Source organism: Trachypithecus francoisi, unplaced genomic scaffold (assembly GCF_009764315.1).
Source record: "Trachypithecus francoisi isolate TF-2019V2 unplaced genomic scaffold, Tfra_2.0 Contig01580, whole genome shotgun sequence".
Classification (NCBI taxonomy): domain Eukaryota; kingdom Metazoa; phylum Chordata; class Mammalia; order Primates; family Cercopithecidae; genus Trachypithecus; species Trachypithecus francoisi.
Window position 1 is genome coordinate 4,519 of NW_022681443.1, and position 21,885 is coordinate 26,403.

Here is a 21,885-nt window from a genome sequence, read left to right on the forward strand (position 1 = left end):
ACCTCTCCTGTCTTAAATGCCCCTTCCTTGAATTGCCTAGTTCTCTTTTCTTCCCAGACAAATGAAAACCTGTCCATATACACTGTCTCTGTTTCCCTGCCTCCCTGCCCACCCCAGGCCTCTGAAGCTGCTGGCACCACCCATAGCCTCCTGGTGGCCAGGCCCAGGGGGCACTTATTGGCCTCATGCCATAGTGACCCTGGTGACAGTGGTCGCTTAGCCTAACTCCGCTGTCTCTTGCTCACATCCCTGGAAGGACTCACTTCTTTGTCAGAAACTTAGTTACCAGAGGGGGCAAGGGCAAGAGCAGGGAAGAGGGCAAGTGCCCTGTTGGGGATTCGGGGAATCCAAGGCGCCCGTGATTTCCACGTTACCCTGTGCAATGGGATTGGACCTGGCTGTGCAGCGGGGGGTCATGATAAGGGAGAGCCCCTCTGATTGTACACTTTGGGTTTAGGGGGAAGGCACCGAAGTGCCCATGAGTCCTTTGGCTCAGGAATCATTTTATTGAAGGATTGAGGGTGCCAGAGGGGGTTACAGCACCCAAGGAGATGAGACTATTTTGCTGTAATTAGAACCAACATCCAAGGTGTCTGATGACCAAGAGTGTCTGAGACTGCTGGGGTAGCTAGAGGGGAAGCTGGGGCCAGAGTGGGGGGCCGGGACGAGGACAACAGGCCCAATACCAGCCTCAGCCTCTGCTGGCTCCCCCTGCTGCCCCTCTGAGGCTGGGGACTTGGGCTTCCAATGAGGGGGTCACCTGTAGGGGAGGGAGGAGAGGGAGGGGGAGGCAGGAAAGGAAGCTGGAGGGAGGAGAGAAAGTAGTACCTCCTGTTCTGGATTGTCCACTGGCCCTGGGTGCACGGCAAATCATACTTCTGCCTCCGCAGTGCATAGGCGTCAAACCAGAGGGCCAAGCCGTAGTCCAGAGAGGGCACCTGGGAGGGAGGAGCGGGCCATCAGGTGGCCCATGGGGTGTGGCCAGGTTGGTCAACCCACTTCCCTAACAACAAAGAGAAGGAGACACAGAATCCCAGGTGGGGCTAAAGTCTGTCGGTCACTCAACAAACAGGCATTGCTGTGACCCACACAGGGAGACCTCGCCCACACCCCTCTCCACCCTAGCAGGATTGGTACCCACGGCTCAGCCCGTGGGCACTTCAGCAGAGGCGGGACACTGCCCGCTCTCATCTCGGGTTACCAGGGACCTGTGCTGTGCTTGGGGCAGAGGACAGGTGGGCAGGCAGGGTGGGGTCTCACCGTGAGGTGCCAGGAGCAGTGGGTTCGGGGCGAGTAGTAGCTGGGGAAGTACGGGGTGCTGAGGACACCCTGGGAGTCCAGCCTGTCATCCAGCGTCAGGTTCACCTCGCAGGCTGGACCAGGAAAGCGGTCGTTACACGGGGTCCCCTGGCTGCACCTCCCAGCAGGCGAGCGCAGCCTGTAACCCCACCACCCCTACCACCTCGGCCAGCAAAGTGCTGTGGTTAAGTGTAACTGTGTGAACCTGGGTCTCAGTTTCCTCATCTGTACAATGGGGACAATAATAGCATACACCTCATAGGGTAGTAAAGAAGATTAAAAAGACATAAAACATTCAAACAGCCTGGCATGTAGTAAGTGTTCGATCTGTGTTAGTTATTGACATTTGCGGGACAGCACTCGCCAGTTTACAAAATGCATTCACACCTGCGCAGGCCTCACGGTGGCGGCTGGGAGAGAGAGAACTGTTCCCCTTTTCCAAGATGAGGTTCGGAGAAAAGGAGTGGCTTGGTTGAGGCTACACAGTGAGAAGCTGAGGGGTCCAGGGGTCAGGACAGGAGCATGCTCAGCTGCCCTGGCCATCTCTCCATGGGGCCAGGGCCCCCAAAGCCATTTGTTCCCTCCTGCCTTGAGCCTGTGTCAGACTCCCAAGAGAACAGCTCTGCTACCCATGTAGAGCTCCAGCTTGGTCAGCTGGAGACCCTGGTCCCTGCCAGAGAGTTTAGGGATAAACCGAGAAGAGAGTGGGGACCCTGAGTGGGAGGGAGCAGACTGGGGAGAAGGGTCGGGGGAGAAGCAGCTGCCAACACTCTGTGGCCTCCTCTCTGCCATCTTCCCCTCCCAAGCTCCAGAAATGGCAAAGTTTGAGCTTCCTGCCTAGAGGTATGGCTGGCCCCGGCCCAGGACAGCTAGCTGTCCAGTGCAGAGTGGGACGTGCCCTTCCTAGGAAGGGGGCAAGGAGGGAGGTCCTGAAGCAGGAGGAGGGTGGGGGCTGGGAGGGCAGTGCGAGACCTGTCACACCGGTGGCCCTGGCCTGGCTGTGCTGCCATCGCGCCTCCCCAAGCTCCCTGTGCACTCTTGGCCATAAGCGGACTGTCTAGGGCAGAATCCAAGGAGTTCTTAGTCCTGCTGCAAACAGACCCGCGTTCCAGGCCCAGCCACTGGTGGATGCCGAGGGAAGAGGGCAGGGAGGGGCAGAGGGGAGGGGACACAGGTCCAGGAGGGTGAGGAGGGAGGAGAGGCAGTCAGCACAGAAAAGAGAAAAGGAGAAAGAAGGATGGAGAGAGAAAGAGGAGGGAAGTGAGGGAGCGATGCCGGGCAGACAGAGACTGTGAACGGGTAGGAGGGTCAAGGGGCAGAGTGGGGTGGAAGTGCAAATGGCGGAAGGAAGAGGGGGGCCAGGGTGGGGAGTGGAGAGCAGCAGGAGCTTCCAGAACCTTCCCTCTCCATCCCGTCCTCAATTTGGGCAAAAAGGTGAGCAGTGAGCCCAGTGGAGGGCCCTGGGGTTCTACCACCACTCCTCCCCTGCCCCAGAGTCCCCTCACCCCTCACCCTGGAAGACCACCGGCTGCACGGAGAGCATAAAGGGGTCATAGTAGCTGTGCAGGCCCTTCTTCCAGACCACCGCCATGATGGCCCCCGATGCCAGGACCTCCACCACAGGCTCCTGGCGGCTGCAGCCATACACCCTGGCAGAACAGAAAAACGGCAAAGCTGGGCCGGGGTCTGGGAGGGGAGTGGCAGGGAGGGTGGCAGGCAGCTGCTCCGGGATGGTGGATGAGAGTCTGGACATCTGGGTTCTGGACCCAGGTCTGCTACTAGAGACCGCTGTGTGTCCATGGGGAGCCTGTGTCTCCCTGGCCCCAGAGGACAGACTGAAAGCCCCCCAAGAACCAGGCCAGCTCCTCGGGTGAGAGAGGCCCAGAGGTTCCCCAGACTTCTGGAGCTTACAGTTCAATGATGATGGCTGGCTCAAGTCTCATGCTCCCTCCCCAGCCTCCTCCACCCTGCTACAGAATCACCTGTGACCCCTAACATCCCTGGCAGGAAGACTAGACTGGCATCTGCAGGGAGCACCCCTTCTGGCTGCCTGCACTGCAACTCCTGGCCGGCCGTGTTCAAGGATGGGACAGGGAGAAGGCAGGTGTGGTCTGGTGACCCCCAGGGTGCCCCAGAAATCTGCCCAGAGCTTGGTGCCTGGGGGGCTCGGAACAAATAACCGTATCTTAGACTTCTGGGCTTTGAGAAGTCTGGAATGTCAGCCCGGAAAAGACTCTAGTGACACTGTTGAAGTCAGCTACTTGATTCCCAGATGGGGAAACTGAGGCCTCACCGGCAGTCCATGGCAGAGACAGGCCTGCGCTAGGCATTGCCTGTGATGGCTGGTACCCTCCCACATACACAGATGCCCCTGGTCTTCCTGTCTCAGACAGGGGTTCCCCAGCGCCCCTTCACCCTCTCACCAACCTCCACCGAACTTCCCAGTGTCCATGACAACACTCTCTGGAGGCCCAGCGCATCTGATGGGCCAATTTATAAGAAACTAACAGCCCTGCCTGCCCCTGAGTGGGCAACCCAATAGCCTCCCTGCCTGCCAACGGTGCGTGGGCACCCGGGCCTTGACAGGAGGAAGGGGTGCCGCTGGAGGGATTTCGGGCACCTTGGCGAGCGAGTACCTGAGCTCCTCCAGGCACAGCCTCAAAATCACTACACGTGGCATCCCAGCAGCCTGCAGCCGGTTGAAGGCGTGGTGTGCATAAGCCCAAGGGGTCTCCCTGGGAAGGTCTTGGTGCCCAGAGTCCGGCGATGGGGCATTTCCCCTGGCCTCTTGCCAGGGGAGGGAGGTGGCCTCCAGTAGCAGGCACCACCCCTCTCGCCCCCCAGGCCCTCGTCCCTTCTTCCTGCCATTCCAGCTTGGTCTTCCTGCAGTGCTCAAGTCTCCCCAGCCAGACCTCTGACCCCCACCCTCCCACACAGCCATGTCCTTTTTGGCCTTACTGGCTCATCTTCCCTGGGAGGTGGGAGATACCATATCAGGATGGAAGAGACCTGGAGGTCACCTTTAATGGGGGCTTTTGATTTCGTTGTTGGGGGGGTTTATTTTATTTACCTAGCAGCAGAGCCCTTGTAAATGAAATATGGAACGCAGAAACAAAGCACATGGTTGAAGTTGGGCAAGGGGCCACCTCCTCTGTCTTCCCATCACCACCAAAGGCCCCCTTACCCCCATTCCCCAGCAGGTTTCTGGGGTACGAACTTGAGAACCCCAAATATTGTCTAACCTGTCATTTTAGAGCTTCTCCAAGGGTCTGGGATGAGGGAGCCACCAGGAGCCGCAGTGAGTAGGAACAGAGTTGGGCCTGGCAGTCAGGTCCCCTCCCAAGCTGAGGGGCACCTGGAGAAGCCCCAGGGGAAGCCCCTAAGTGTCTCCACCCTTTTTGGACCTGGAAGTCAGATGGTGTCTGGCTTCTCTGTGCTTCCCAGAGTCCTCCAGGAACTCAGCCCACGCACACGCCTCAGATCTCAGAACTTTCAATAGCTCCTCACCTATCAAAGTCCAAATGATCCTGGTACTCAATGCCTTTTGTGGCCCAGTCCCATTTAGACTATATATAATGGTAACAATAATGGCTAGCGTTTACTGGGCACTCACTATGTGTAAGGATCATGGTACAGATAGTCTGATTTAAATCCTCCAATGATCCCGCAAGATGTAAGGTAAGCAGGTCCTGAGAGGCAAAGTAACTTGCCTCAGGACACACAGCTAGGAGGCAGGGGGTTCCCCATCACAGCCCCACACCCCCACCCCACACACCAGTAAACCTCTCTGGTCTTGTATTTAATCCATGAGCTCTGATGCATTGCTAGAGCTTGCAAAGCGGTACCACCTACCTCATTCATTGGTTCACTCAAAATCGATACTGCCCACCAACTGTGCATTTGATCTAGGCACCAGGGCCCGGCAGTGAAGATACCCCCTCCCACTGAGAATCTAGTGTCTCATTTAAACCTCACCAGAAGCCTGGGAAGCAGGGAGGGTGGGTGTTCTGCCAGGAAGCAGTCAGGATTTAGGAATGAGCCCAGAGGTTGAAAGACCAGGCTGCAGCCAGACTCTGAAACATCCCAACAAGCCACAGTGCCTCCCAGAGCTGCCTTTAGGGGTCATCTAGAACAACAGCTTTGTTACAAATGGGAGAACCGAGGCTCGGGGAGGGGAAGCGCCGCCAGTGCACAGCCATCTCCAGCCTCCTCTCTCCTATCCCCTCTAGGCTAGCCATCCCATCTCCCAGATACCCAGGCCCCAGGTCCTACCCCCACTTGTCTAAGAATGCTGTGTATGACTTTGAACCCCCCAATCAGCCATTCCCCTTTCCAGCCCTCCCTCCCGCCCTCCTTCCCAGGGACTCACGAGGTGATGAGCCTCTTCTCCAGGGGCCCAGCCACGTCATACATTGCCAGTCGGTCCCGGCACTCGGCCAGCGTCCACTCCAGCCGGAGTTTGAGCATGAGGTCTTTGGGGCCCTGCAGGTGCCACAGGCAGCTGGAGGCCAGGTGGTCGGGTCCCTTCAGTCGGAGGACCTGACCCTGGCCCACGTAGCTGTAGCGGTAACAACCTGGAGCGGGAAGAGGGGCACAGCCCCTGATTCCTGTGACCCAGAAGGAGGGGACCCTGGGGAGCCAGGTTCCTCAAGGTCCTCCCCGAGGCAGGATGGGCCGGGCAGGGGAGCCAGGTGGGGACAGCCAGACACGCTCTACCTGATCCTTCTCTTTCCCTGCCAGAATCCTCATTCACGCATTTGTTCATTGGTTCAGTCATTCACTCATGGAGTAGACACCCACTGAGCTTCATGCTTTCTCAGTGCCCAGGTAAAGACACAGTCACTGCCTGGGGACATGGATGACAGCGGGGACAAACAGACACAGAACAGGCAAGAATAGCTCAGGAGGTGATGGTTCCAAACCCAGCCTATGGGCTGGAGGTGTCCTGGGGGTCCCCACATGAGCAAAGAGGCTGGGGCGAGCCCGGCAGCTTTGAGAAAAGTACACACAGGGCACGTGTGTCTAGAGGACAAGCTGAAGGCAGGGAGGCCGGCCCAGGCCACTCCCAGGACCAACGCTGCTTTCTCCTGCAGCCACAGGGAACCACAGAAGGTTGAGCAAGGCTGGACATGGGCTAGCTCGGACCACACACTCCTCTGGCTGCTGTGAGCAACACTGTGGAGAACAGCGAGGCCACACGCAATGAGGAGGAGAGGGGATGAGGGCTTCACTTCGGTAGAGAGAAGGGACTGCCCTAAGGAGGAGTCTGGGAGGCTGCCTTGCAGGGAGGACATGAGCTTTGAGCTAGTGATGGTGAAGTCGTCAGAATAAAACAGGTGCTTATCAAGCATTTGCTACAGGCCAGAAACCGAGCTGAATGCCTTCCCTCAGTGTCTCACTGAATGCTCACAACAGCTCTATGAGATACTTTCAATGACTGTGCCCATTGCACAGACCTGGGCCAGACACATCTGGGTTTGCCCAGGGCACCACCTAATCTTTCCTGGGCCTTGGTTTCCTCATCTGTAGAACGGGACAATAACACCACCCTTGCAGGGTCGCCAGCAGGTTGTGGCATGACACACGTTTGAGTGCCCAGCACGGCGCCTTGAACAGTAGGGGCTCAGTAAAGACATTGCCTGTTCCTCAGGTGGATGTGAGGGAGACGGAGCAGGTAGGGCTGGGAAGAAAGGCCTGTGACTTGTCATCCTGCCGCTGGCCCTGCCTGAGGCTCGGACCTAGCCCATCTCACGGCTGCCTCGCTTCACAACTCCTTCACCATCACACCCTACACCCCTACCCCACACACCGGTGAGCCTCTGCTCTTCCATCTAATCCATAAGCTCTGATGTGCTACTAGAACTTACAAAGCAGTACCACCTGCATCATTCATTCATTCATTCATTCATTCAAAACAGTGACTGTGCACCTACTGTGTGTTCCATCTAGGCACCAGGGTCTGGCAGTGAACATATTCTCTCCCATGGAGCACCCAGTATCTCATTTAAACCTCACCAGAAGCCTGGTGTTCTTCCAGGAGCCAGTGGGGATTTAGGAATGAACCTGGGATGTGGGAGGCAGCCTGGTGACACGAAATTATAAAACCTGAGTTTTCAGTCTATTTTCTCTGCTTTAAATCGTCTTATTTGGAAGGCCACCGACAAGCAAAGGTCTGCCTGTCAGCTTGGTCAGACTGAGGGCAGCTCCCTAGGCTAGCCATCTGGGGAGGGGGAGGAAACTGGAGAGAAGGAGGGAGGGGCACTACCCTCCCCACCTAGCACCAACACTCATCAGCTGTGTGATGATGTCATTCTTGGCTCATGGGCCATACAAAATCAGGCAGCAGTGGACCAGATTCGGTGTCCAGGCTGCAGTGAGCCAGTCTCTGTCCCCAAGCATCGTCTGATTAAGTCCCCCTGAGGCTCTCAGGAATAATAACTCTGACTTACTATTGATTGTAGATAATCAACCTCGGACTCTGTAGAGGTAGATGTTCACTACCTCTGGGTAGTTAACTGAGCCTCGGCCAGTGGCTTAGCCATTCCAAGTTCTGTTGAATGGATGTGATAATAATCTCTGTCCTACGACCTCCTCTGGGCAGTGCTGAGGACCAGGAAGGGAATGAAGGTGAATACACTTTGCTCTGATGCTGCCGCCTGTGGCTCAGCCCCTTCTCCCTGACCCCTGGCTGTGCTGACTGCAGTGGGGAGCTGAGCTCCGCAGGGAGAGACCAACAGTATCTGCCTAGGGAAGGGACAGAGCCTCCATCAGCAGCTGGGGAAAGATGCCTGGCTCTTCCTAGGGTTTAGTGTTCTTTAAATCTTGCTCTAAGCAGATTCTTTGCTCTTGCCACTTTAATAATTACTTTTTTTTTTTTTTTTGAGGTGAATTCAGTGGAGAGGTATGTGCTAACCTCTTGTTAATCAGAAGCACCTTCAGGGAGCCTGGCACCTCTCGGGGCTGGGAGGAAGTAACTGAACATGCCTTGATGTTGCTCTCCCCTGGCCTTTGCCCCTGCCATTCTCTCTGCCCAGGGAATCCTTTCTTCTTCTCACCCTGACAAATCCCTGTCTACCCCCATGCCCGAATTTCTTTTTCTTTTAGAAATTATTTTATTTTATTGTTGAGACAGCCTGTCACCTAGGCTGGAGTGCAGTGATGCGATCACAACAGCTCATTGCAGCCTCAACCTCCTGAGCTCGGGTGATCCTCCCACCTTAGCCTCCCCTCCTCCACCCCCGAGTAGCTAGGACTGAGGGTACACACCACCATGCCCGGCTAATTTTTTTTTTTTTTTAATGGAGTTTGCTCTTGTTGCCCAGGCTGGAGTGCAATGGTGTAATCTCAGCTCACTGCAACCTACACTTCCTGGGTTCAATAAATTCTCCTGCCTCAGCCTCCTAAGTAGCTAGAATTACAGGCATGGGCCACCATGCCCAGCTAGTTTTGTATTTTTAGTAGAGACGGGATTTTGTCATGTTGGCCAGGCTGGCCTCGAACTCTTGACCTCAGGTGATCTGCTCAACTCGGCCTCCCAAAGTGCCGGGATTACAGGCGTGTGCCACCACGCCCGGCCCATGCCCAAATCTGAAGCCCCCTCCATGAAGTCTTCCAGGATCCCCCAGTCAGGAGCACCCCCTTCCTCCTGTAGATCTGGGACTCTGTGTGAGGCTCTTGATTTACCCCCTCCTCTACTTTGGAACAAAAAATTCCCTCTCTCCACTGCCTCTGGGGCCTCTATTCTCACACTGGCACTTGATGTTATGAGAATCTGTTTATGTGTCTGTCTCCCTCATGGGGCTTGAAGCTCCTCCGAGGGCAGGGGTGAGGATACGGTCGTCCTGGTGTCCTCAGCACAGGAATGGGGCCTGGCATAAAGGAAGTGCTCAGAAAGTCCACTTCAAGGATTTAAGTTGTTACCTCTGCCCCCTGAGACTCTGCTCTGGACGCGCACGGAACCAGTCTCCTCATTCATGCATTCATTCATTTGTTAAATCATTCACTCATGAAATGAACACCACTGAACACAGATAATTACAGAACAACTGTAGACAGACAGATATCAAGAGAGAGATGATAGATAGAAAGATGGATGGATAGATAGATAGATAGATAGATAGATAGATAGATAGATAGACAGATTGATCAGTTTCTTGCATTCTTTACCATTCCGCTGGTTCCCCCGTTAATCAGCTAAATACATACTTAACACATGGTTACTCTATCTTTGTATGAGAATCATGATTTCACCTCTTTGAAAACTGTACTTTGAGCTCATCACTTCCATCCAACAAAGAAGCAAACATTTGACCAGCAGGATGGGAAGAAGGGAAGGTAAGGAAAGGTATAACAAGGATTTAAACTCAGCCTCCCTCCCTGAGAAGGGGTTGAGACGCTCACCCCCACCTTGGCTCTGGGTGACAATGCTAGATAGTATAGGAGGCATCTGAGAATTTAGGGGCCGTACAGTCCAGCAGCCCAGTTGGTGCTCTGCACAGCTCACACAAACTACAACTTGGACAGCACCTCCTGCCTTGTGCAGCGTGGTGACTCTGCTGGTCAGCTGAAAGAGTGTGGGTCCACCTGGAGAAACGCAAGGTGACTCTAGCAATATGGCACCAGGTAGGGAGGGAGGGCTGATGAGCCTGACCAGGAAGGAAAGGAAAAGGTGGAAGGAGTGTTCTTGAATGCAATGGCGCCGCTACCTCCAAAAGACCTGATACACCGTGAATTGGCAAGGTGATTTTCTACCGTCAGTGGAAAAATGGCTTGTGGGCAGGTTGAAGTCAATGATAGAGAAGGAGAGTCACTAAATCTGACTCATCCTCACACCCACACAGGAGCGCATGCACACCTGTCTACAAGACACACACAAAATACACGCGTGCACAAAGCCACCTCCTCTCCCCCTACAGGCTCCAAGAGTTGCTGGGGATACATCACTGAGTCCACCATGGCATCCCCTGGGTGACTCTGGGCCAGGGCTCCCTGCACCCACAACAGAGGCCATGTGTCCCCCTGACACACAACAAAGTCAAGACAAACACCAACTCAAAAGGGAAGTGGGGAGGGGAAAAAATGTAGCGTACCCAGCGTGGAATTCAGTGCAGCTATGTCTTTCACACTGGCTTCTGATAAAAGGAAATGAGCAAACAAATAAACAAGCACAAAATAAATAAAAGAAAATACAATGAAAATAAAATTAGAGACTCTTGGAGCCAGCCTTGTCTGAGATTTACCCTAAGCACCCCCACCCCACCCTTCCATCCTGGCTCCTTGAATGCAATGGCTTTGCTACCTCACCCGGGGGGCTCTCCTGGGGGGCCCACCCTGAGGGCACTCCAACCCTGGCAGGCAGCCTCCCCAGGCCATATCACAGCTTGGTTCCCCCAACCTCATGAGGCCGACCCACATATCCGCTCCCAGTACCGACCTAGGATCACTAGGCCCTCGGGGTCCACTTCATACTCGGCCCTGTAGGGAATGGCAGCCGAGCTGTTGACCGTGGACAGCAGCTCCTCCACCAGCAGTGCCTGCACCACCTCGGGGCTCAGCATCGGCTGGCGGTGCTCGGGGATTTGGAGAATGAACCAGAAGAAGCAGGTGAGCGGCCCCTCCCTAAGGCAGGCAGAAACGAGAGGGGCCAGGGAAGGATTCAGAGGTCTGGCCCCAGCCCCGCCCCTGCTCATGCACGTTGAGCACTTTCTGCACCCCAGCCATTGCTGTCCGTCTTCACGCAGAAGCCTCCTAGCAACGTCTGAAGGAGGCGCTCTCATCATCTTTATTTTACGAATGAGAAAACTGAGGCACGAGAGGTGAACTTGTGCCTCACAGACTATGCCGCAAGTAGCAGAACCAGATGCAAACGGGGCAGCCAGGCCCTGGAGCCAATGCTCGTAACCCCATCGCCCTCCAACATGGCCTGGTCTGATGATGTCAAGCCCTTGATCAGCCATCACAGTCATTGCCTGGTGCCAACCTATCACACTCATGTTTCCATTCTACACACGAGCCCAATGAAGGGAGGGTGACATGCAGGAAGCCGAGTTCCCTCTCTGTGCCTTAGTTTCCCCGTTTAAAACATGAAGGCATTGCATCAGAAGCCTACGGAGTCCCCTCCCATTCTTTGAATCTCAGCTTCTTGCAGGAGCTTGTCAGGGGCAAGGACAACTCACCCAAAGGAATAGACGGAGCTGGAGTTGTAATAAGTTCCCAGGCGGGTGCTGGCGATGAGCTCCTTGAGCTGTAAGAAGGGAAGACAAGAGCTCCTGGGACCCTCTGCAGGAGGGCCACTTCCTACTTCAGGGTGCTCTTTGCTCCTCCCGGCAGCCCCGCTCCATGCAGGAGCCTCCAAGGTGGACAGGCTTGATCCACAGTCACACAGTGCTGAGTGCCCAGGCCGGGGCATGCATGAACCTCACACCCCATCCCCTTCTTTCCCTTTCCCCTATACCTGACTCTCATCTCCACCCGCACTGCCGATGACTCTCTGCACCTTGCCAAAAGTCACTCCTCAACTCTGAAAAACCCCACTCAGCTCCTGGGTCCCCTCTGTACCTCCTCCCGTGGCCTGGGACAAGCCAGCAGCTCTGATGGGTAGCACAGCTGGCTGGATTTTTTTGCACATCTCCAACTACAGTGCCGCTGGCAGGATTACAGGCTCTCAAGCATTTGCGCGGCGTGGGAATCGTGTTCGTGTTATCTCAACTTCACTGCAACCCGCAACAAATCTGCAGCCAGGTCCTGTTGTTATCACTCCCACTTCATGGAGGAGGAAACAGGCAGCCTCAGGCTGGGTCCCTCAGAAGCAGACCCTCCATTGACAAGGTGGAGCAAGTGGTTTATGTGGAGATGATTCTGGGAAACAGTAGTTGGGAGGGAGAGACTGGAAAGTGGGCAACCAACACAGGGCCATGAATGTGCAGTGTAGAGCTAAGAGCATCTGAGCTTAGCCCAGCAGGGCATCTCTGGGAGGCAGCCTGGAACACTCTCTGAACCGTTCCCCCAGCCAGGGCCAAAGAAGCTGTGGTATTGATCCACCCACTCCAGCGCTCACGGCTCAGGGGTATTCCTGGGAATAACTCCCTGGCACTTCTGGCCTGCCTTGCTGGGCACTGATCCTGCAGCCTGAGAGTGGCAGGCAGTAGACCAGCCTCTGTGTAGTGAGCCACCGTCCTGTAACGGAGGGGAAGGAGTGGGCCACCGTCCTGTAACAGAGGGGCAGGAGCGGGCCACCGTCCTGTAACGGAGGGGCAGAAGCGGGCCCTCGACAGTGTCAGCTGCACTGCGGGAGCTTTCCCAAGGTCATGCTCCACCCCTGGTAAGAGGCATGATCAGGATCTAATCCGAGTGCGATTGACTCAAGCGTCTGCTAACTTTCCCATCACCCCCAACCTCATCTGCTTCCATGGTGCCTGGAGCAGGGCTGTGGTCCCCGTGAGTGCTCCAGATGGGTTGACCAACTGGCTCCATTGATCAGACCCCACCGCTCTCGTTTCACCCCCACATTCCCTCCCTCTCATCCCCCAAATCCTTTCCTACCATCTTCTGGGCTTTGGCGGTTTCACTGCGGAAGGCACTAGATTCCCGGCGGGTAAGATCCTGGGAGAAGTGGCGATTGAGCACGCGCAGGCTGCCTGAGTACACCTGGCTGACCGTCACCTCCGCCTTGTACCCTGCCCAGGAAGGAACCAGCAGGGTTAACGGAGGAAGCGGATGGGAAAGGCTCCTGCCTCTTCCATGCCTTCTCCTGCCACCCACACCCTCCGCTCAGCCTCAGTGTCTTGGGTCTCCACAGCACCATCATCGTCATCATCATCATCTTTGTTACTGCCATTGTCATCATGGTCATCCAAAGTTTATTGGATGACAAACTGGTTGCACGGTGCCAGGAAGGTGAGAGGCTCCCAGATGAATGGTGTCCTACAGGTTCCCAGGGAGAGGCTGACACACTGAGCAGTCCAGGACACCAATGACAGGAAAGCCAGGAAATCCACATAGGCCCAGGAGGCCAAGGCTGTGGGTCAGCACCACTAGGCATCCTTCCACTCATGAGGTCATCCAGGGATCCCACAGGTGTGTGCCAAGCACCGACTACGAGGGGTACGCTAGTTAACCAAGACAGATGTGTCTCCCCTCGTGAAGCTGACAGTGATGGGTAAGAGAGGCGTGGCGCTGGCAAACACACAGCACGCGGCACCCATCTGTGAACAGTGCCATCAGGGAGCAGTGCCACTCGGTGCTGTTGAGGGGACATGACGAGGACACTCAGCCTGGGCCACAGTGGAGTGACCCTCCAGCTGGTATGTAGGGATGGGGAAACCATAAATTGGTAAGAGAAGAGGGAGAAAAGTACCTTCAAGCAGAGGGAGCAGCATGGGGCACAGGGCTGGTGGCACGGGGACCATGGTGAGGACCCAGGCTGAAAGCCTGTTTGACTGGAGCAATCAGAAATGGGGAGGGGTGGCAAGGAGCTGGGACCTCCGCAGGGCAGGGCCCATTGGGTCTTTACCCGAAGAACAAGGGAAACCGTCAAAGGTTTAAAATCAGGAATGATGTCATCATACTTCTGTTTTGCAAAGACTATTTTGGCTGAAGTGAAGAGGGTAGACTCATAGCCCTGGTTTACACCCCTATTTATCCACTCAACAAATACTTCCTGAGAGCCTGCTATGTGTAGGAACTGAGCCAAAGCACTTGGGACCATATGAGCAAAACAACGAACAGAACAATCAAGAAAAAACTGCCCTTAATAGCTTGCAGACTAGCAAGGAATCAGACAGTAAACCACACATAGTGTATAACAGGTTAGAGGTGATCAGTGCGGTGGAAACCAGGGCATGGGGCGGGCTGCAGTATGGAGGTCAGGGAAGAAGGTGAGGTACATCTGTGGAAAGAGTACCACAGGCAGGGGCAAGTGCAAAGGCCTGGTGTGTTTCAGGAGCAGCAAAGAGTGAGCAATGGGACAGCAGGAAGGTATGAGATTGGGAAGGGGAGAGGCCAGGCAGGGCTTGCCAGGCCTGGGAGGACTCGGGCTTTCACCCTGGGTAAGATGGGAGGAATGGGAGGTGTTTTATTTTGGTTTTGTTTTGTTTGTTTTTGAGACGGAGTTTCGCTCTTGTTGCCCAGGCTGGAGTGCAATGGTGCAATCTCAGCTCACTGCAACCTCCGCTTCCCGGATTCAAGCAATTCTCCTGCCTCAGCCTCCTGAGTAGCTGGGATTACAGGTGCACGCCACCATGCCTGGCTAATTTTTGTATTTTTAGTAGAAACAAGGTTTCTACTAAACCTCGATGATTTACCCCAGGAGCATAATCAGGGGGAATTAAACTCCTCTGCAAAGAGAAATAATTGGCAGGTGAGTTCCTGCCCTTCCAGCCCAGTGCCCCATGGTTTACCCTGAAGACCAATTAGCCCGATACCTGAGGAGGCCCCCAGAGCTCTGTGCTATCTGGGGCACTGGCTTCTTGCTGGTGGTGAAATGCACACAGCGTCTACTGCCTGCGTTGCTCAACTCTGGGTAGAATCACTGTAAGTCACTGCAAGCAGGCTCATGTCAGACCTGGGGTTGCCAACAGCGTCACTCCCAGAGGCTGGTTCCAGACACCACCAACCCTGACCCCCTTGGATCTAGGCCTACATGGATTTCTCTCCATTGCTGCAAGTTTGGTCCCCAGGTTGCTTTCAACAGACCTGGAATTCCACCAGGAGATTCGGCCAGTAAAAGCACTAGCTAACCTTTGCAGGATGTTTAATGGGATGCCTCTGATCACGCAAGCAGCTGGATTGTCCCTGCCGTGGCCTCCCAGGCCTCAGCTTTCTCTGTCCCAGCACACGCTGTGCTTTAGCGGAAGTGTCAGGTCTGACGCCTTGGCTAAATCACAAGGACAGGGGCTGACCCCAGTACCTGGCACATAGGAGGTGCTTGACACTGAATAAATAAACGAATGAATGGGTCTTCTACAGTGTACAGTGTATAGGCACAGTCTAGCTTGGTTTCTGCATTACTTCCCACTGTCAAAGGCAGAAGGAAGAGGACAGACTCCATCAATCTTAGAGAAAGATAATAGATGCTCAAGAGCATTTATTCAATGAATGAATGAATGGAACCCTGGATGAATGGGCCCAGAGCACAGGCCAGTTGCTCCCCAAGCACCAGGGCACTGACTGAGGGCTGTGAGATCAGGGAGGGGCCGGCCATAATTAAGGACATGGGAGAGGCCCCCAAGGCTAGCTGCTCTCCAGCTGCCCGCTCCATTCCCCCATTCATGCTGGACCCTGGAGACCCAGAGGGGATAGAGCTGTGGTCCCCACCCTAGAGGAGAACCCAGGCTGGGCTCAAGTGAGCAGAGGCACTAATTGGTACCAGGCACCATGAGTGCCTCTGGGCCTCCTTCTTTAGGACTGGATTGGCTCCAAGCCTCGGGGGCAACCCAGGAGGACTGTAGGCAAGGGAAGGCAACGTTTATGCTCTGGGGGATGGTTGGTTCACAAGAACTGAGTACTAGGAGAGCCCACCTTCCCCACCTGGTAGGGAGCCTTGGGGCACTTTGCCCAAGCAGGAAGCAGGCCTGAGCCATAGGACCTGGAGCCAGGGTCTGACAGCATCTCCAGCTGGCAGGACAGGGAGGAGACCCAGAGAGAAGTGACTTGCCCAAGGTCACACAGCAACATGCTAAGCATGGCTGAGCCTGGAACCCAGTTCTGTCCTGCTGTGCCTGCTACTAAGTCCACCCCAGGTGCCTCTCCCAGGCGGTCCCACAACGTTACCTAGGAAATACCAGAGTAGCACCCCCACCGAAATCAGCACAACCAGGGTCAGCCACAGGGGCGCCAGGCGGAGGTAGCCCCGGGCTTTTCTCTTGGAGTCCTCATGGGCCTTGGACATCCCCTCCGGCTCTGCTTCCTCGCCATCACCTCCGTCACCCTGCCCGCCAGCCACCTGGGGGGCCTTGGCCACGGGCATCCTGCCAGAGAAACAGACCGAAGTTGGAATCAGCTTCGCATTTGCAAGGGAGCCTCTGCTGGGCACTGGTGGGGTACAGAAGCAGGTCTTCCCTGCCTTTTGGAGTGGAAGAGTAACAACATCAGGCGGCAGTGCCCGGAAGTGGGTGCCGAGACAGTTCACAGAGGAGTGAAGTGCATCTCAGGGCAGCTCACCCCAGAGGGCAGGCACCAGAGCTGGACTGGGTGTGGCTCAAGAACCCCACCTTTGCTTCCCACTGGCTTTCCTATGGTCAGAGGACAGACGGAGGTCTCAGTGCCTGAACGCCCGCCTCCCTAGAGGCTGCACCCACAGACAGAACTGAAGCACATGGGGTACAGACTTCTGCAGGCATCGGACCTCTTGCTCTCATTTCCCTTCCACGCAAGGAATGCTGTTTCTTGCTCCTGGTTCTGGTTCGCAGAGCTTCCCACCATGCCCACACAGCCCATGCACTTAGCCCCTGCCCCAGAATCCCCTGAGCTGGCACTGTGCTGGGCCAGGGACCTGCCTTCCTTCACAGAGTACCGTCTCTCTCACCTTTCTACTCTCAAACTCTCGCAGCAGAGGAAGGGAACAAAAACTAATATGCATTTCGTGCCCTCATGAGACATTGCACACTTAATTTTCAGGTCACCCAGGGATATGGAACCATTGTCCCATGTTTTCTTCCTCAAGCCCGCACCACGTGGGTACTTCACCTGCATTACCTCACTTAAACCTCCAGTCCTGCACCCATTGAACAGATGAGGAAACTGAGACCCAGAGTGTTCTAGCAATAACGCAGTCTAGGGCTTTTCCTAGCCCCATTTTTCCAATGTGATTTGAATACCTGGCATTCAGTCCCAGATGCATTTTACAGATTAAAAAAAAAAACCATGAAGCCCAGAGAGGCTAAGCCACTTGCCCAAGGTCACACAGCAGGAAAGTGGAGGTTGAGTCTGGATGTCTGACTCCTTGCTTTTTCCACTAATCTAAGATGCCGCCCATAAATGAGCTGTTAATTAACAAATCATGATTAAACAGCAACTGAATGTCACCCCTCTCCATGTTCCAGGGTTCCAACTCTATTTTGAGAGGCTTTGAAGCAAATATCCCAATGTATTTGGCCTTTCAGGCAGGTTTCTCCACAGTACAGAGAAAGCCTTTGACCCACCCACCGGGAGAGCAAGGGCTCCACACTACTGGGAAGTTCATCTCCTCTTACTATATGCACAAATACTGAGTAGCTTTAAAATGCACCCCAGAGCCGGGCACGGTGGCTCACGCCTGTAATCCCAACGCTTTGGGAGGCTGAGGTGGGTGGATCACCTGAGGTCAGGAGTTCGAGATCAGCCTGGCCGATATGGTGAAACCCTATCACTATGAAAAATACAAAAATTAGCCAGGCATGGTGGTGGGCGCCTGTAATCGCAGCTACTCGGGAGGCTGAGGCAGGAGAATCACTTGAGCTCGGGCAAGGGAGGTTGCAGTGAGCCAAGATCATGCCATTGTACTCCAGCCTGGGTGACAGAGCAAGACTCTGATCAAAAACAAACAAATAAACCATTAAAAAAATAAAATGCACCCCAGACGCAGGCGGGGACTTCCTTTGGGCTGTGTCTTGGGGTTTTACAAAGTGGGTTTCCAAAAATGCAGCTCTTTAGTGATGCTCAAAATCCTCCCAGGTGGATATGAAGGGTCCTGGCCCTTCTCCCAGCTTCCCGGCTCCCTCCAGCTCCCCTTGGCATCCTTCCCAGCTAAGGGTCTTTGGTGTCCAGCCACAGTGACTCTGTTGAGCGGTCCCCATCAGATACAAGGAAGGGAGGGACTGCAGGGGACCCTCATTGGGGATGGCACCCCCCTCCACACCCTAAGCTAGGATATTCCCACATGTGGGATGGGCCCTACTGGCTTTTATGGGGCCAAGGCCAGCGAATGGTAAATGGTAAATGTCTGGCAATGGGCAATGGGTGGGAGAGCCCTGCCCACTTCCTCAAATGTTCACAGTATCCCTGGTGCCCTACTACCTCTCAGATAATCAGTGTAAAGAGAGGGAAACTGAGGCTCAGAGAAGGTCATGGGTCCATTAGAGGAGCCCCGAAGAGGCTCAGGGTGAAGTGCTTCGTGGGCCTCCCCTCCCCTCTTATCCTCCAAGCCAGGCCTCCTTCTCTATGCAGATTTTGCCTCCCTCTAAATACCCCTCGCATCCATCTGGGAGGACTTGAGCAGCACAGAGGGGCTCATTTTCAGGAAACCCTCTGTAAAAACCCAAGCCATGGTCCAAATGGTGGTAGTGGGAAATTAATTCCCCCAGACTCATCATGACTTCCCACCCAGGCCGGGCGTGGTGGCTCAAGCCTGTAATCCTAGCACTTTGGGAGGCCAAGGCGGGCGGATCACCAGGTCAGGAGATCAAGACCATCCTGGCTAACAAGGTGAAACCCCGTCTCTACTAAAAATAGAAAAAAACACTGCGTCTTGTCACTATGTGCCCTGTCCATGAGCCTCCCACGGCTTCCATCCAACTAGAACTCAGTCCCAAAAGGCCCAGGGGCTAGGTTTTCCTGTCCTCTTCGCTGAATGGGAGTTTGCTCCTTGCTAAGCCTGGGATGCTTTCCTTTCTGCTTGCCTCATGGCTCCCTCCTTTACCTGCTCCAAGGTGTCAGGTGTCACCTTTCCAGAGAGGCCTTCCCTGGGCACTCCCCTGTCTCTCCTGCATTTTTCTTTATAGCAATTACTGAGGCCTAAATGGCCTGATATGCAAATACGTCGTTTATCTGTCTCCTCCCTGTCTGTAAGCTGTGTGAGAGCAGAGTCTGGTACTCAGCGGACACTCAGTAATTGTTGAACAAATGAATGACAAGGTCCCAGCTCCTTCCTCCCCACGGAACTCCAAGGTGCTGTGTGCATATGTGGCCTGGCCACCTTCTCCTGCCTCCTTTTTTCTCACCCTCTCTTCTCCCCGTCGCACCCCGGGGACACTGGACTTCCTTCCCTTGGTACGAAATTTTAACAATGGGATGGTAGCAAACATTTACGGATTAAGAGCAGCCAGCCAGCACCAAGAGCCCTCCTGGACCTTGAGCCCTGTCAGTGCTTGCTCACGGCCAGGCATCCCCACACTCTTCCTTCTGCCTGGGCCCCCATCTCCCAGCCTGGCCAGCTCTCAGGCAGCCCGTGTCATCTCCGCTCAGACCTCACCTCTTTGCAGCTATCCCAGAGTGCCCTGGAAGGAGCAGCTGCCCCTCGCGATGTGCGGTTCACCTATGGGGCACTCTCTCTGCCCCTCACATTGAGCTCCTGGAAGCGGGGACTGTGCTCCAATTGCTGCAGGGGCCTGAAGCAGTCCCGCAGCTCTGAGCACCTGGACCCCACCCTGGCACCTGCTCTTCACTCCCTCCTGCCCTTCTGGCCATTGGCGGGTCTCGAGTCTGCCTGCTGGAGGCTGAGCTCCTTGGGGCGGGGCCGCCACTCCCCAGCAATGCAGATCTGTATTCAACCACTGTGTGTGAACTCCTACCATGTGCCAGGCCTGCGCTGGGCGGCGCTGCAAACTCCACTGCAGCCTCCAACAGCCTGGGATGCGTGCTTTGCTGACTCTGTTTAATGGCTGGGGAAACTGAGGTAGAGAATAGTAACATGACTTACCTGAGGTCCCTTAGCCAGGGCAGAGCAGAGCAGAGCGGGGAGTCTGGTCTAGGGCCATAGGCAGGCAGGTCTGGTCTAGGGCATCTTTCAGTGAAGTCATTAGGCCCTAGAGACCTGAGAGTGTGGGGGACTGGGCGGGGTTCCCTTCCACACATATAAACACATTCACAGACCCACAGATGTACACAGATGGAGACACGCAAGGGATATATGTACATCTGTTCATGACACAAAAATTCACAGACGCACGCCCTTCCTACACACACACACACACACACGAACACACACACGAACACACACATACACGCCAACTCTGAGCCTTCGAACCCAAGGTCCTGGGCTTAGGTCAGTACACAGGTGCAATGTGGGGCTCTGGGCCTGTCTCCTACACCAGAAGGCCCAGGTGGGGTACCGGGTATGGAGGGGGCAGCACGTCCAGTCCTGCGAGCCAGGGGTAGGGTGGCCTCTGCCTTCCTCCTGTCCCTGCTGCCTGAATCCCAGGCCACCAACCACCCAGCACTGATGCTGTGCCTGTCCACACACCTGGTGTCACCCTGCATGGTCCCTCCCCTCCCCAGCTCTGTGGGCCCCTCACCTTCTGCTCACTGATCACCCTCTGGCCGATGAGGCCCTGTAGGCCTGGCCTTGGAGCAGGGTAGGTGACTCAGGCCCCAGGGAGCCAGGCCCAGCTCTTAGGGTGGACACTGTCACTAAGTCATTTATAGATCCTGGTCCCCTGTTCTGGAGGCCCCCACTTACCTTTGGGAGTGGCGGATAGGTGCTGGGCCTGCACGCAGGCCTCAGGAGCCTTTGTTTGTCCAGGCCAAGGCCTCCCCACCCCCACTGGGCCAGCCCGGGCTGGATCAATGGCCTAGAGCCATGGCCAGGGTGTCTGGCCCTTGTCCCCTGTGGCCTGTGGCCCCAGGCTCCATGGGGCTCCTCCTGCTGGGTCCAGGACGGCACTGTGACTGAGGACAGGTAAACAGGCAGGAGGCAGGAGAAGGCAGGGCCGGCCCGCCCCATCCCCCCGCCCATGGGCACCCCAGAGGCTGGCAGGCAGGTGCAGGAGATCTGAGCTCTCCCCCGAGGCCTGTTGCCTGGTCACATGCCTGCCTGGTTACAGCCCCTGGTCCCCAAGAGCATGAGGTAGGGGCAGTCAAGGACTGGGGACTATACAGAGCGCAGTGCAGGTGAGTGCAGGGGCTCACACAGGTGAGTCCAGGTGCTTAACTGGACGGGAGAGACTAAAGGAGCTACAGGTATGAGAGAGAGTAAAGGAGTCTAGGCCCATGTACTCTGGGGACTGGAGAGGAGAAAGGAGAGGCAGGGGTGGGGTTGATGCTATTTTCTGTTTATTTGAATTCCTACCTTGTTCTTTTTTTTTTTTTTTTTTGCGGAGGGGGTGGATAGAGTCTCACTCTGTTAACCAGGCTAGAGTGCAGTGGTACGATTTCAGCTCACTGCAACCTCCACTTCCCCAGCTTCAAGCAATTCTCCTGCCTCAGTCTCCCGAGTAACTGGGATTACAGGCGCCCACCACCATGCCCGGCTAATTTTTATATTTTTAGTAGAGACAGGGTTTCACCATGTTGGCCATGCTGGTCTCGAACTCATGACCTCAGGTGATCCCACCCACCTCGGCCTCCCAAAATGCTAGGATTACAGGCATGATTACCACCACACGCAGCATGAATTCCTACCTGGTTCCGTAGCCCTGTGCTGTCCATGACGGTAGCTGCTGGTCACCCGCGGCTCCTGAGCCAGTCTGAACTGAGAAAAGCTGCATGGGGGAGACGCACACAAGGTTTCCAAGGCCAAGTGCAAACAGGATGTCAACCAACACAGTAACAATTTTTATACTGATTGCATATTGAAATAACACTTTGGCGATCATGGGATAAATACAATGATTTATTAAAATCAATTTTCATCTGCCTGTCTTCACTTTTTTTTTTTTTTTTCAGAGACAGGGT

The 21,885-nt window shown here is 55.1% G+C and overlaps 1 protein-coding gene across 1 annotated transcript; it reads right to left on the reverse strand.

Annotated features, from left to right (window-relative positions):
• Nucleotides 1–495: 495 nt before the first annotated feature.
• LOC117069998 (transmembrane protease serine 6-like) lies at nt 496–20,877 on the reverse strand. Its single transcript, XM_033188616.1, has 10 exons — nt 20,672–20,877; nt 16,069–16,265; nt 12,841–12,974; nt 11,475–11,542; nt 10,733–10,917; nt 10,389–10,430; nt 5,669–5,873; nt 2,812–2,948; nt 1,261–1,373; nt 496–938 (listed from the first exon to the last, which is right to left on the reverse strand). The coding sequence occupies exons 2-10, from the start codon at nt 16,262–16,264 to the stop codon at nt 558–560; spliced, it is 1,461 nt and encodes a 486-aa protein (XP_033044507.1). The 5' UTR covers nt 16,265; nt 20,672–20,877; the 3' UTR covers nt 496–557.
• Between the last annotated feature and the right edge of the window lie 1,008 nt (nt 20,878–21,885).